This window comes from Neocloeon triangulifer, unplaced genomic scaffold (assembly GCF_031216515.1).
Source record: "Neocloeon triangulifer isolate White Clay Creek 2 clone unplaced genomic scaffold, ASM3121651v1 ptg000005l, whole genome shotgun sequence".
In the NCBI taxonomy this organism is placed as follows: Eukaryota; Metazoa; Arthropoda; class Insecta; order Ephemeroptera; family Baetidae; genus Neocloeon; species Neocloeon triangulifer.
The window spans coordinates 475,764-490,204 of record NW_026775548.1 but is presented as its reverse complement, the minus strand read 5'-3'; the positions used below and the strand labels follow the sequence as shown (position 1 = coordinate 490,204).

The following is a 14,441-nucleotide window of genomic DNA, read 5'->3' as shown; positions in this document are numbered from 1 at the left end:
TCATTACATAATTGCGTAAATATTTGCAATTTGGCACTAACGTCAAAGATCAGAAATTAAATACTTGTTTTTAACACACGTCGTTCTTGATTTAATGAAATTTCAAATCTAAAAGTATTATAAAATAGAGGTGAAATGCACAAATAATTTATTCGTTTTAATATTGAAAATAATTTGATTAAAAATTGTTTGTAAATATCAATTTCAAATTAAAAAGCCCAGTTCTTCATTAAAAAACTTCTCTTTTCCTGTCTCCGCAATTCATTTTTTTAATCAACTTCTTACTCGCACGTGTTTTTTTTTATAGAAACAGTGTGTTAAATATTTAAAAAAAAAATCAAGCGTCTTGTTCAAAAATTCGTCAGAAAAGTTGGCCTAGATGTGAGCGATTGATATCGCAGTTTCCTCTTAATTCGCTGCTTTTTTTGGCATGGGCAAGTGCAACCTGGCCAACCTGAAACGGGAGCTAACTAATTTCGCGATGAGCAGAGCGGATGGAATATATGAGTTTGTTGCTTTCATCAAGCCTCCTGTACTTTCCTGCTCTCGCTATAAATTCCGTGAGTATTGAAATTTAGCAAATTATTCCAACATAGACTAAAATAAATAAATAATACCTTTTAAATAATACATTTTTTTGACACATTTGTTGTAAAAATTAATATGGAAATAAGCAAGCAAAATTATATTGTAGGGATTAAATTTGGCATTGGCCCTTATCATATTCACGTTCGTTTGCATTCGTTCCAAGCAATTTTGAATATATCAACAAATTTGTCATTGATTTACTCAAATTGAAGCTTCAGTCAGATTTTGCAAATAAATTTTCATGGTTTATTTATTTCTTTAAGCCAACAAAAAAATATGCACAATTTCAGAATATAAATTCTATCTTTGTGGAAAATATCATTTTCTAGTATGGCATGGCTCTTACCGACGGAATCAGTTGAGCGGAAACAGGCCTCGATTTTATTGTGAATTTTTAAAGCTGATGCTGCAGCTTCCTGTTTTATTTAACAATTCACCAGTTTAATATCAAATTTTTCTCTCTCCGAGCGCCATGATGTCGTCGATAGCGCTTTGAGCATGCGACTGGATTTCATCACAATTCTTGTTGTAGTTAAAAGCGAAAAGTTGAAAATCACCAAAATTGAAAATTTAATTCTGCAGCTTTTTAGCTTTTTCGTCTCAACAAATGCAGGAAACAAACGGCAGCAAAAAATTAGGAAAAATGGTGAAACACGTGATTTGAAACTAAAATTTTCACATATTAATTTTATTATACAAAATTTTTAAAGGCCTCAAGTCCTCTAGAAGGCCAATGATTATCAAATGCTGCGGTAAATCTTCATGTCAGCCAAAAATATCAAAAACTCGGTTCACCGTCCCTGATAAAAATGTATCTCTCAAATATGTGAATTCAAAAAAGGTTGCTTTAAATAATCATGTATTTTGAACTTTAACCTGGTCAAAATTCTAAGAGCACACCGATCGAGACAAAGAAAGGAACCACAACTACTGAGAACCACCCGAGTGATGAGATTTCTACCTCTTTTGCAGCCTCAAATGAAGAAACTAGCACAGAATTTATTGCAATCGAGTTACAATTTCTTTTGAATGTTTTAAAATAATTAATTGCAAATTATAACAGAAAAACCACGGCAGAAAATTTTGAACTTGCATCAACCGCTGACACGACAGGTTCAATAAAAAATATTTTGTTTTATTTTGATAAAATTTGTCTTTGCGACAGATGGTGGGGAAGTGTCTGGAACTGCTACGGTTAATAAAACATTAAATACGAGTTTATATTAATTATTTTTGTAAACTTTCTAAGCCGTCCAGCAAAAGTAAAATAGACACTACAATCGTCTTGACTCAAACCACATCAAATCCAGGCTCGAATGTCGCAACTCCAATGATGACTACCTTGTCATCTCTTCAGTCATCCGCTGCCACCATCACGACAAGTACAATCCCAACTACCACCCCTCCTCCGCAGATAAACGTAGAGAATCATTGAAGTGAGAAAATCTTACCGAAAGATCTTTCACAGCTCGTTTATGAAAGTTTCGATTCCATTTTGCAAGTGAAGAAAGACGTAAAATTTTAACCAAAATAATAATGTTGCTGAGTAATGAAGACATCTTTGCAGATGAATCTTTTTGCAACGGACGGGACCTTAAAAGGTAACAAATTTTCATAAAGTAGAGAATTAATTATAATTAATTATAAAAGATGCTGGCAAATATGGCTCGTGGGTTCATTCTTGCGGATTCCAATATTTATTTGCAAAAAATCTGGTGAAATAATACATTAAAACAAAACTTATATAAAAACAAATGAAAAGGTTAATTGGACGCAAAATTTCGTCAACTGCAGCAAGCTAGGGATGGCGCCTCTGACTTTTAGTAAAAAGGAAACACTCCAATGCTTCAAGAACATGAGTAAATATTATTTTTTAATCTCTTTTCTTGCTGATAATATTCGATTTAAGCCTCCGACTGGAAATTCACTTCCAACTTTTGGACTTCGGCGACGCGCGTCAGTCCCTGGGATTTCGTTTGGGGCAAGGAAAACGTCACGGTCGACTTGGCCAACGTTCCCTGGGCGTTCAACCAGCCAGACATTCAGAACAAGAACCAAAATTGTTTGCAAATGAATGTGGTCAAAGGCAATTCGACGATCCAATTCTCTGACCGCGTGTGCAGCGATTCCTTCTTTTTCTCGTGTCAAGTAAAATCGTTCAGAGTTTATATAAAAAGTAAAAACTTAATTAAATTTCAAGGGCGCACCAACTGTGGCACCGGAATGCTCCGTCCCCGTCTGCCCGAACACAACTTGTGCAAAAAATGTACTTTTTCAAATTAAGTTGTATTTCTTAATCTGCAATTTCAATTTAGCCAGAATATTTCAAAAATTCGTCCTCTGGTTCACAGTATTTGGATGGTAAAAATCTCAAAATATTTCAATAATTTTCAAATGATCTCAATAAATAAATCCAGCGGCTTATAAGTTCGGTGCCTGGTTTACTACCGACGGACGAACTTACCTCTTCAGCAAAGTGGACGATCTGCAGACGGTACGTGACAAATTCTGAAGAAATCTTGAATTGAGGAAATAATTTGAATTTATTATTCTAAAATTAAACAATAAAAAGAAATTCATATAATGATAATCTAAAATGGTTTAATTTGTAAAAAGTTCCAAGGTGCTGATGGCAAATGTTGCGAGCTCGGGATGTCCTTGCTGAGTCTTGAGTACAACTACAAATACCAAGCTCTGGAGAGAGCAATCAAAGGTTATCTAAAAATTTAACTGCTTTTAGTTATAATTTTGACCTGAGATCAATCAGCACGAATAGCGTCTGAAGATTTCTACTGGACCTCTGGCTCTGATAAGGGTTGCGAGTCTAAATTTGGTTTTTGCGCTGTGAAGCGTCTCCTCAGGGACAATTCGAGTTGGTTGTCGGGACAACCGGACAACGCAGGTGGCAACGAGAGCGCCGTCGCTGTCTACGTGAACGAAACAAATGTCTACCTCTTAGATGAGAATGAGGACAAGAAGTTGCGCTACATCTGCGAGGTTACTAAAATTAATTCTTTTACAAAGCGCCAATTTGAAAAACTTGTAGGTACGCAACAATTCCAATGCAAAGAGTGGAGGGACAGCAATCAGGGATGAGTGCGCGATCATTTACAACGTCAGCCAAAGTATGTTTTTTCTCTTCTAATTCAAATTTACTTTAACAATGAATGTCACAGTTGAAATTTATTCTTTGTTCACAAACACATACAAGTATGATTTACGTATTAAGGTTTGTTTGACAAATTATGTTTAAAAAATATTGATGAAATGCACGTAAAAATGATCAGTGCTTTTTGAAGTGCATCGGAGAAAACGCTGGTGTGGTGAGGTGGTGTTGGTTAATCATTGTAAAAGAATCAAAATTTTTTAAAATTTAGTTGGTTGATGGCCAAGTTGTGGACAGCGACATAACAAAAACGCTGGAAGGATTGGCCAACGGAAACTTGGCCGAGCTACAAAAAAACCTATTAGTCGTTGACGGTTGCCAGAGCTCTGCCAGTAGATTTGAAAGATATTCAAGAAAGATTTCTCTAAAATTGACTCTGAACAGCTGGACTAGACGAATGCGACAAGGCGGCGCAAATGATCCAGTGTTGCAATGAAAAAGCGCCAAATGCACTGAACGCTGTGATAAACACCATGGATCAACAAATGTCTTTTGTACAGTTTGATGGGAGTTCATTTGAAATTATTTCAATATTAAATTGTTTAAAAAAAAAAAGGAGAAAATTGAAGCAGCTCCTCCTGCATTTTGCCCGACGACAGTCTGCACAGTGAACGTATTATTAAAAGAAACACGTGAATCTCAATAAAAGTTCTGATTAATCTGATAAAATCCAGACTACCGTGCAACAATTCACGACTTGTAAAGATGGTTTGAATTCAAACGAATAAAGTGAGAACTTGACTAAAGTTTTTTTGGTTTAGGTTGTGCAAATGACTCTTTTGGCTATGTTATGGTTCTCAACCGTATAAACTACTTCTTCCCAATTACTAAAGTATGAAAACGTATTCTTAGCATATTTGAAATAAGTTAATTCTCATTTAGGTGACCTTTTCAAATGCATTTATTGAATGTTGCAAAGCTGGTATGAAACTTGGATCGCTAACTCAGTTGGAGGTTAACACGCTAGTGCTGAGTAGCGGTGAGTATTGTGATATTTTAACCACTGTAATCGAATCGAAACGTAATATCAGAGCTGTATCCACTTCCGGATTATTCGTGGACAGCCGCGAGCATGATCAACAGCAGCGGAAATCCACGATGGTGCTCTTCAACAGCGCCTTTTTCCACCCTAGGATTTGACAATGTTTCAATATCAGATGCTCCTCACGCAATCGCAGTCTTTTTTCAGTGCGATGTTAACGGCACTTGCGTAAATGACATCAAGAGCTTTGACCCGGCGACTCTTCTCCGACCCTTTTGCTTTCCCCTCTAGATTTCGAGTTCATTTTTACCAAGATCAATTAATTGCTCGTATGTGTACGTAAACGAACAAATAAAATATCACAAAGATTATCTCAAATATGAACCACGTAATCAATTTTATTTTTGCATGCATTTTTATTTTAATTGTGTGGACAACAGATAAATAATTGTCCTAATGCTTACTTTTAAATGTATGCATCTCCATTTTGGTTTATTTAGAAAATAATTTTGTTGATTGACTTTCATTGAAATTTAAAATAAATCGACGATTCTCTATCTGAACATCAAAACCTCTTAATTAATTTTTCTCTGTTCTTCAATAACGCTTGTTTTTTTTCCACACTGTGACTGCGATAGGTGCCCATGCAACAAGTCACAATGATACGTGCAGGAATGTGAATTAAACGCAGACCAAGATTCAAAATGCTGTGGCAGTTTCATTTTTAAAAATTGAAAACTTAATATTTCGCAATGTGCCGAGCTGAAGCTTCGGCCGATATGAAAGGCAATTGTTGCAAATTTTTGTTAATTTAATTAATTTAGGTAAACTGAAAAATAATTATACATGATTTGAAAAAAAATATATCTTTCATGAAAAATTTTCACGTCACGACGAGGACTGACGGAACAACATTAATTCCCGCAACCAGTTAGGCGGAAGCAGGCCCTGATTTGAAATAAGCTAGCAAAATTATTGTAGGGTTCAAATTTGGCATTGGCCCTTATCATATTCACGTTCGTTGGCACTCATTCCGAGCAATTTTGAATATTTCAACGAAGTTGTCATTGATATACTCAAATTGAAGCTTCAGTCAGATTTTGCAAACACTTTTTCATGGTTTATTTAACTATTTTAGCAAACAAACATATGCACATTTTAAAAATAAAAATTCTATCGTTGTGAAAAATATGATTTTCTAGTTTGGCAACGGAATCAGTTGGGCGGAAGCAGGCCCTGATTTTATTATGAATTTTGAGCTGAAGCGGCTGCAGCTTCCTTTTTTTTTAAACAATTCACCAGTAGAATATCAATTTATTTTCTCTCCGAGCGCCACGCAGTCGTCGATATCATTTTGATCATGCGACTGGATTTCATTACAATTCTTGTTGTAGTTAAAAGCGAAAAGTTGATAATCACCAAAATTGAAAATTTATTTCTGCAGCTTTTTAGTTTTTTCGTCTCAACAAATGCAGGAAACAAACGGCAGCAAAAAATTAGGAAAAATGGTGAAACACGTGATTTGAAACTAAAATGTTCACATATTAATTTTATTAAACAAAATTTTCAAAGGCCTCAAGTCCGCTAGAAGGCCAATGATTATCAAATGCTGCGGTAAATCTTCGTGTCAGCCGAAGACATCAAACTCTCGGTCTACTTTCACTCATAAAAATTCAACTTCATCTCTAAAAAATTTAAATTCGAAAAAGGTTGATTAGAATAATCAAATGCATATAATTTCTTCAAATTAAACCTGATTAAAATTTAAAGACCACACCAGTCGAGGCAAACCTCCAATCAAGTGACGAGAGCTCTACCACTTTAGCAGCCTCAAATGAAGACACCAGCACAGAATTCAATGCGATTGTGTAATTTTAATTTAATTTTTTCGTTTAGAGAAAAATAAAAAGGACGAATTCTAAATTTGAAACAGATCAACCACGCTGATGGGACAAAGCATTAATTTTGAACTCGTAACAACCACCGACACTACAGGTTCAACCGAAATATTTTGTATTTATTTATTAATAATTTTAATTTGAAGCAGATGGTGGGAAATCGTCTGGAAATACCATGGTTAGTAAAATTTAAGATTTAGTTGCAAATTGTGTTTATTAATGTATCACCGGGCATTCTCTGTCCAAATACATCATCCATACATTCAATATTATAAATTAAATTGATTACAAATACATTTTAAAGAAATTGAAATTGAGAAAAAACTTATTTTTAGTCATTCAGCACAAGTAAAACTATCGTCCCGGCTCAAACTACAACAAATCCAGGCTCGAATGTTGCAACTCCAATGATCCCAATAACGACTACCTTGACCACCATCACGGCTCTGGTTTCGACAAGTACAATCAAAACGACCACTCCTCCTCCTCAGATTAAAGTAGAGATTCGTTGAAGCGAGAATCAATCTTACCGAAAGATCTTTCACAGCTCGTTTTTGAAAGTTTCGATCAAATTTTGCAAGTGGAGAAAGACGTAAAATTTTAACCAAAACAATAATGATGATGATTAACAAAGACGCCTTTTGCAGATGAATCTTTTTAATACAGACGGGACTTTGAAAGGTAAAAAATTTTATAAAATTTAGAGAATTAATTATAATTATTTTAAAGATGCTGACAAATACGGCTCGTGGGTTCAATCCTGCGGCCTCCAATTTTTGTTCACAATGAATCCGGTGACATTTTTCCATTCATAAAACGCACAATTTTTATAAAATATAATAATTGAAAAGGTTAATTGGACGCAAAATTTCGTCAACTGCAGCAAGCTAGGGATGGCGCCTCTGACTTTTAGTAAAAAGGAAACACTCCAATGCTTCAAGAACTTGAGTAAATATTATTTTTTAATCCCTTTTCCTGCTGATAATATTCGATTTAAGCCTCCGACTGGAAGTTCACTTCCAACTTTTGGACTTCGGCGACGCGCGTCAGTCCCTGGGATTTCGTTTGGGGCAAAGAAAACGTCACGGTCGACATGCCCAACGTTCCCTGGGCGTTCAACCAGCCAGACATTCAGAACAAGAACCAGAATTGCTTGCAAATGAATGTGGTCAAAGGCAATGCGACGATCCAATTCTCTGCCAGCGTCTGCTCCGATTCGTACTTTTTTTCTTGTCAAGTATTTATTTTAACTTAAAATTTGCTCACGGAATTAATTATCTAATTAGGGTCCACCAATGCCAACCAAAGCACCGAAATGCTCTTTTCCCATCTGCCCGAATATTACGTGCACGAAAAATGTACGTAAATTTATTTCGGGAATTTGCCAATATAATCAAATTTCAGCCAAAATATTTCAAGAATTCGTCTTCTGGGGCGCAGTTTTTGGACAGTTAAGTTCACTTAAAAATCAAATTTGTGGTCTAACTGAATTTTAGAAGCTTATCAGTACGGTGGCTGGCTCTCGTCCAAGGGCCGAGTCTACATGTTTAGCAAGCCGGAAGATCTGCAGACCGTATGTGTTTATTGTTCATTTTAGTAAAGATAAAAACTCCAAATTGATTAACAAAATTCCGGTAAAATACCTTCAGAATGGTTTATTTAGCTATTGGAATAAATTAAGAAGAACGATCCACAATTATTTGGTTTTAGTTTATATGGAAAAATTTTATTCTCTTTTTAATCAGGGAAATAGAAAAAAAATCACTCTTATATAGTTACCATTTTTCAAGTCAGATCTTGTAAAGCCACAATAATTTACATCTGATTGTGAGGGAAAATGATGAAGTTGAAAACAAATATATTTTTTGCATCACTGTGTTTTAAGGATTCTCGAAATTCATTAAGTTTGTTTACAGTATGAATCTATATAAGCTATTATATCATAAGTAACCATATTAATAAAATAAAATTTAGAAAAACAAACCCGTTTAACCTATATTTAATTTATTAACTGAAAAACAAAAAAGGCTCCTGGCCCAGACCTTATTACAAACGAAAATATTATATCCCTTGTTCAATTCATGCTTCCACTTTTCAACAAATTTTTCAATAAATTAATTAGGAAAAATTCCGAAGCAATAATGGAACAATGAAACATTTGTACAAAAATAAAGGAAATGCTACTGACTGTAACTCATATAGAGGAATTTGCCTCAGCAACACATTATATGTAAACGACTTGACAAAATCCTGAGCAGGAGAATAATGGAAAATTTCAAAACATAATACCCGAGACCCGAGGAGCAATACGGCTTCATGCCTGGCAAGTCAACTCTCTAAGCGGCACAGAAATTGCAATCAAAAATTATCGAAACCGTTAATGGAAAAGGCACAAAGATGTATGCCATTTTTATTGATCTCAAAAAAGCATTTGACTTATCAAATAGAAAAAAACTGAGTTGCAAAAAATTATAAATCAAAAGAAATTGTCCAAAACGGAATTGAATTTACTGGCCGAATTTTTAGACTTAGATTTTATTAGTATTAATGATGGAATATATCTCAATCAGAGCCTTTTGTTGTCAAATGGATTCAAACAAGGAATTCAAGTCCCCTCCTCTTCAACATTTATATCTATGATTTTGTGAAAATATTTGAAACAATCGAAGGAGTAGACTTTTATTTCTATGCAGATGACGTGGTGTTTGTTAGTGACGATGTTAAGAAAATTGAAGCAGTCATGAACAAATTTGTAGAATATGCTAAAGAAAACTATTTGAAACCTAACTATTCAAAAACAAAAATGATGAAATTCACAACAGGAGGAAAGGGGAAATATGCAAAGGACGATAAAATAGTGATTGACGGCCATGAAATAGAATATGTAAAAAACTTCCCATAATTAGGAATTTACTTCCAAAGATCAGGTAGAGATTTCACTGAACATATTGCACGGAGAAAGGAAAATGCGCTAACTGCGATGAATATATATGGAGATTTGAGAAAATTGTCTATTGATTGTGCAAAAAAAATTTTTTGATTTGAAATTTGCCCCAATGGCTTCTTATTTTATTTAAGTTATCTGGCAACATCTCAGTTAAAAAGATTTTGAAAAATTAGAAAAAGTGAAATCTCGATATTTTAAGATAGTAATGGGAGTTTCAAAATACAACAAAAATTCCTATGTGTACAAATTAGTCGATGAGAAATTGTTTGTTACCGATTTGAAAGAAAAATACGATCTCCCGGAGACGGGTAATTATGTCAAGTTCCTTGAGAGCTATAATTCTGAACATGAAAATAGGTTTAATATGAAATTCAATGACACGCCGGCAATGAGAAATGATGTATGGAAACAACCCTTGTTTGATAAAAGACGTGTTTTGTCGCTTTGCCATGCACGGCTTTCATAATCAAATCTGTAGCAATAGTTCCGAGCGCCAACAGTGTTTCGAGGAAAATGATTCATGCGTGTGTTTGCTATGTGGTGAGAAATGCACCCAATATCATCTGGCCGAGTGCAACCACCGAGTGCTTAGCATAAATGACTATTCTAGAAAAAAGTGAAAAACTTTGAAAACCCTGTCGCGCGAACGGATAAAATAAATTGTGAATCTTAATTTTAGCCTTCCAAGATGTAAGTTGAAAGTTGTACTCAATTGAGTTTTCATTAAAGACCATATAGTATTTTATTAACTAAATGAAAATAAATTCATGCGCAACATATAATTGACCTAATTAAACGTTACATTTATTGACAAAATTTAATTGAGAAAACTAAAGAAATCGTCCAAATAACCTATATAATTTTAATGTGTGCTATTTCAGTTTCAAGGTGCAATGGTCAAATGTTGCTAACTTGGGATGACCTTGCTGAGTCTTGCGTACAACTACAAATACGAAGCTTTGAAAAAAGCGTTTAAAGGTTTCCTTGATATAATTAATTTTTTTCGGTATTATTTTGACCGATATAACTGCAGGAAAGTGGGATTTTACAGAGTATTACTGGACCTCAGGTTCTAACAAAGGTTGCGAGGATATCTTTGGGTTTTGCAGCGACAAGCGTCTCCTCGGGGACAATTCGAGTTGGTTGTCGGGACAGCCGGACAACGCAGGTGGCAACGAGAGCGCCATCGCAATTTTTGTCAACTCATCTTCCAAAATCTTCCTTGTTGACCTGAACGAGGAGACAAAGTTGCGGTACATCTGCGAAGTAATAATAATAATTAATTGCAACCAAAGCAATTACAAAAGTTTCCTCGATGCACTTTAGGCGCGAAACAATTCAAACGCCAAGACTGGCGGCACTGCAATTAGTGACGAATGCGCCAATATTTTCAACGTCAGCCAAAGTATTGTTGCTTTTTCGAGTTTTGGGTTTTTTATTTATTGTCACTCGCAGCTGAAGTGGATTTATTGTTGAAGAACGACACAGTCCAGTTTGATCTGCGGATCAAGGTTTTTTTTTAACAGAAATAAAAATTAACACTGATTTTTCAATTTCTGCAAATGATTTTAGTGCTATTTGAAATGCGTTGGAGAAAATGTGGGTTTGGTGAGATAATTGTTGACATCGTAGTGGTTATTTTTATTTTTAATACAATTTAATGATAAGTTGGTCGATGGCCAACTCATGCAGGCCGATTTGGTAAAAGCACTGGAGGATTTGGTCAAAGGCAATTGGACCAAGCTGAAGCGGTATCTATTTGTTATCGACAACTGCTGGGCCTCGGGAAGCGGTTTTTTTTAATATATTTTACAAAAACCATCAAATTTGCTTTTTTTTTTTGTGGTAGAATTTCACAATCGAGGGTTGATTCATGGTGATTTGAATTTAAAATCGGCTTTTCCTCGATGGGTTTTTGTGAGTTGTTTATTGTTTAAGAAAAAACAATATCCTGCTCTACATGTTTCGGCTGCGGGCTGCAGCCATAATTCATGAGCTGCGAAAAACATTTTGACAAAAATTAGTACAAAATTAAATCTTTTCAAAAATTATTTTTCTTTCAAATTGACAATTTTCATGAAAAATTATTTAAATTAACATTTCTTCACAAAATAATTTTTAACATAAAATTTGACATTTAATTAAAAATATTTTTTAAAACATGATTTTTTTATAGTAATTTTGGTCAGAATATTTAAACGTGTGTTTTGAGCGTACCTTTCTCGGCGGTGGTCGAGAGAAGACTAAATTATTTTTCGGTTGGTTTTTCGGGTAAAAGATATGTTTTGGGATTGCATTGTATTCACTCGTCGCCACTGCTGTCTGCATATTTCTTTATTTTGTGCGCGGCCTAAGCTGATACCTGTGGGTGCGGATGGGTTTATTGCTCTTTTGTGCACTTGCAATAGGCGCGGCGGCACTCTTTTTCTTTCTCCTGTTTTCTCCTGGCGAGCGGAGGGCTGTTGCCGCGGCTGATTTTCTTCTCCCTCTTGGCGGCGCCGGCCACGAACACTTGCTTTTTTCTTTGAAATAATTTTTGGCCGCCTTGATGGGCTTATACCAGATTTTTTCAACCGTCAAACTCGGCTGGCTGATTGTATTGCCGATCGCCACCATGGCCATTGATTCTGCCGCCACTCTCTTTTTGTAATTTTTCTCGCGGTGAATAATGCTGGCGCCCTCAAAGTCGATATCATGATTTGTTTTTTGCGCATGCATCGCCAATTTGTTGTGATTCGGTGCATTTTCGTCTTGTGGTTTTGTTAACGCTCGCATGTGTTCTCGCACTCGTGTTTTCAAAGTTCGTTTTGTCTGCCCGATATATGCTCTATCACACGTTTTACAATTAATTTTATACACTACTTCTTTTTCCGATGGGGGAATTTTCGGTTTTACACACATTAAAAATTTTCTTAGGGTGTTTTTGCTTGTGAAGGCGATTCTCACTTTTGGGGTGTATTTATTAACCATCCTTCTTATTGCTTCTGCTTTTCCTTTCACGTATGGCATCACTATTGTTTGTATGAAGTTACTGCTGTTATCTGCGTTGTTGTTCTCCTCTGTGGCCGAGCTGGGAGGCTGCTGTGCTGCTGCGCGCTTTCTTTCTCTTTCCTGCACGATGCGCCTTTGTACATTTCGGACAAATTTTCCTGGGTAGCCGTTTTGTTTTAGGATTTTATAAACGTGTGTAATTTCTTTCTTCAACTCGGCCTCTTCGTCACAGTAGTCATAAGCTCTCTGTAGTCCTGCTCGCACCACTGTGATTTTTGTTGCTGTCGAGTGGTTTGATTTGAAGTTAAGTAGCGCGCCAACGTCTGTTGGTTTTCTATAGACCGCTGTTGAGATTTTTTCATTTTTTCTTTTAAGCATAATGTCCAAATAAGGGAGTTTTTTCTCTTTTTCTTTTTCAAGCGTGAATTGGAAGTTGCTATTTTTGCTGTTTAGGTGCGCCAGGAAATTTTCTGCGTTAAATTCATTTTTCTCGTAGATACAAATTAGGTCATCTACATATTTTTTCAGTGTTTTTGGTTTTTCTTGGAAGGTTTGCAGTGCATTTGAGAGGAAATCTTCAGTGAAAATGCTTGCCAAAACTGGTGAGATAGTTGAGCCCATTGCCAGACCTGATTTTTGCATGTAATAATCTTCCTTGAAGCGAAAATAGGTCGAATTTATTGCGAAATTGACAAGTTCTGTAATTGTTTTTGGTGACATTGTTGTTCTCTCTTTTAATGTTTGGTCACTTTCTAGTTTTTCCTCTAGTATTTTTAAAAGTTCGTCTCTAGGGACACTAGTGAACATACTGTTTATGTCAAAACTGCACATTCTTGTTTGTCCAGAAATTTCCAGCTCCCTTATTATTTTAATTGCTTCATTTGGATTTTTTATGTTGAAATTGCTTGCTTCTACGAGCGGGTTTAAAACTATTTTGAGGTAATTTTCCATGTTTCTGATTGCCGAGTCAATAGTGGAGACAATTGGCCTTAGCGGCTTTCCTTCTTTGTGCGCCTTCACAGTGCCGTAAATATAAGGGTCTCTTGGTTCAATTGTGGGGCCGACGGCTTTGGCCTCCTCTACCGAAATTTTGTGTTCTTTTTTCAGGTTTTTAATAAACTCAAGCAACTCTTTATTGACTTTGTCTGCTTGTTTTTTGTCAATTTTTTCATAGTCCGGCGCGTTTAGCATTTTTTCCATTTTTCGCTCGTATTCATTTTTATACATGAGAACTGTCCCGCCTCCTTTGTCTGCATTCAGAAAAACTATGTCTTTTTTGTTTTTTAATCTTTTAAGTGCTTCTTTCTCCTCTTTTGACAGATTTTGATGCAATTTTTTGTTATTATTCAGTAGGTTGCTAATTTCTGTGTTAATTGGGCCACTTTCTTCTGGGGTTAAAATTATTTTAAGTGACTCTATAGCTTTGATAATTTCCATCTTTGGTTCGTCTTTCTCTGATATGCAAAATTTAGGGCCTAATGACAGAACTCTTTCTTCCGTTTCAGTTAAAACCTCGTCAGTTAGGTTTATTACATTTTTAATGCATCCCTGTTTACTTCCAGATTTTTCTCTTTCCGCCGTTTGGATTAACAGGTCTAGTTTGTGTTTCAGTTTTTTGGACTCTTTTTCATTTAGATAACTTTCTTTTCTCCCCATTATTGTGAAAAAGTTGTCCAACTCTACTTTTTCAAGTGTGTGAGTGATTAGATCAAGAAATTGACGTTTTTCCGACTTACATCTGAATAGTTGTTTTCTTTTTGCTCTCAGGGCGGCCTTCAAGATCTTCAAGCTGCTTTCCCTGGCGATTTTCTCCATTTCTTTAGTCTTGTCCGGTGGTTTTATTGTGTAGTATTTTGGGATGACGTTATA

General features: G+C 35.5%; 2 protein-coding genes across 2 annotated transcripts; both read left to right on the top strand.

Annotated features, from left to right (window-relative positions):
• Window positions 1-923: 923 nt before the first annotated feature.
• On the top strand, window positions 924-5,097 carry LOC132193873 (uncharacterized). The gene is made up of 27 exons (XM_059614807.1): window positions 924-1,116; window positions 1,171-1,234; window positions 1,299-1,429; window positions 1,482-1,600; window positions 1,652-1,701; window positions 1,754-1,782; window positions 1,838-2,008; window positions 2,057-2,101; window positions 2,156-2,189; window positions 2,239-2,303; window positions 2,351-2,447; window positions 2,498-2,736; window positions 2,789-2,854; window positions 2,904-2,949; window positions 3,006-3,082; window positions 3,205-3,301; window positions 3,356-3,585; window positions 3,635-3,713; window positions 3,765-3,817; window positions 3,876-3,911; window positions 3,966-4,086; window positions 4,139-4,248; window positions 4,311-4,367; window positions 4,429-4,462; window positions 4,516-4,586; window positions 4,637-4,733; window positions 4,786-5,097. Exons 1-27 carry the CDS (start codon window positions 1,087-1,089, stop codon window positions 5,025-5,027), a joined length of 2,490 nt encoding a protein of 829 aa, XP_059470790.1. The 5' UTR covers window positions 924-1,086; the 3' UTR covers window positions 5,028-5,097.
• Window positions 5,098-6,073: 976 nt separating this feature from the next.
• Window positions 6,074-10,543, top strand: LOC132193918 (uncharacterized). The gene is made up of 14 exons (XM_059614873.1): window positions 6,074-6,126; window positions 6,181-6,244; window positions 6,309-6,445; window positions 6,507-6,604; window positions 6,670-6,731; window positions 6,784-6,812; window positions 6,970-7,131; window positions 7,182-7,226; window positions 7,282-7,315; window positions 7,364-7,428; window positions 7,486-7,582; window positions 7,633-7,871; window positions 7,921-8,207; window positions 10,463-10,543. The coding sequence occupies exons 1-13, from the start codon at window positions 6,097-6,099 to the stop codon at window positions 8,128-8,130; spliced, it is 1,272 nt and encodes a 423-aa protein (XP_059470856.1). The 5' UTR covers window positions 6,074-6,096; the 3' UTR covers window positions 8,131-8,207; window positions 10,463-10,543.
• The last annotated feature ends 3,898 nt before the right edge of the window (window positions 10,544-14,441 follow it).

What these genes read in the sequence shown, in the direction of transcription:
- LOC132193873 (XM_059614807.1), top strand. Translation starts at nt 1,087, where the DNA reads ATGCGACTGGATTTCATCACAATTCTTGTT. An exon ending in TCTGGAGAGAGCAATCAAAG is followed by an intron (nt 3,302 to 3,355) that starts GTTATCTAAAAA and finishes GAGATCAATCAG; the next exon opens with CACGAATAGCGTCTGAAGAT. An exon ending in TCGGAGAAAACGCTGGTGTG is followed by an intron (nt 3,912 to 3,965) that starts GTGAGGTGGTGT and finishes TTTAAAATTTAG; the next exon opens with TTGGTTGATGGCCAAGTTGT.
- LOC132193918 (XM_059614873.1), top strand. Translation starts at nt 6,097, where the DNA reads ATGCGACTGGATTTCATTACAATTCTTGTT. An exon ending in CCAATGCTTCAAGAACTTGA is followed by an intron (nt 7,583 to 7,632) that starts GTAAATATTATT and finishes ATTCGATTTAAG; the next exon opens with CCTCCGACTGGAAGTTCACT. An exon ending in CGTACTTTTTTTCTTGTCAA is followed by an intron (nt 7,872 to 7,920) that starts GTATTTATTTTA and finishes TTATCTAATTAG; the next exon opens with GGTCCACCAATGCCAACCAA.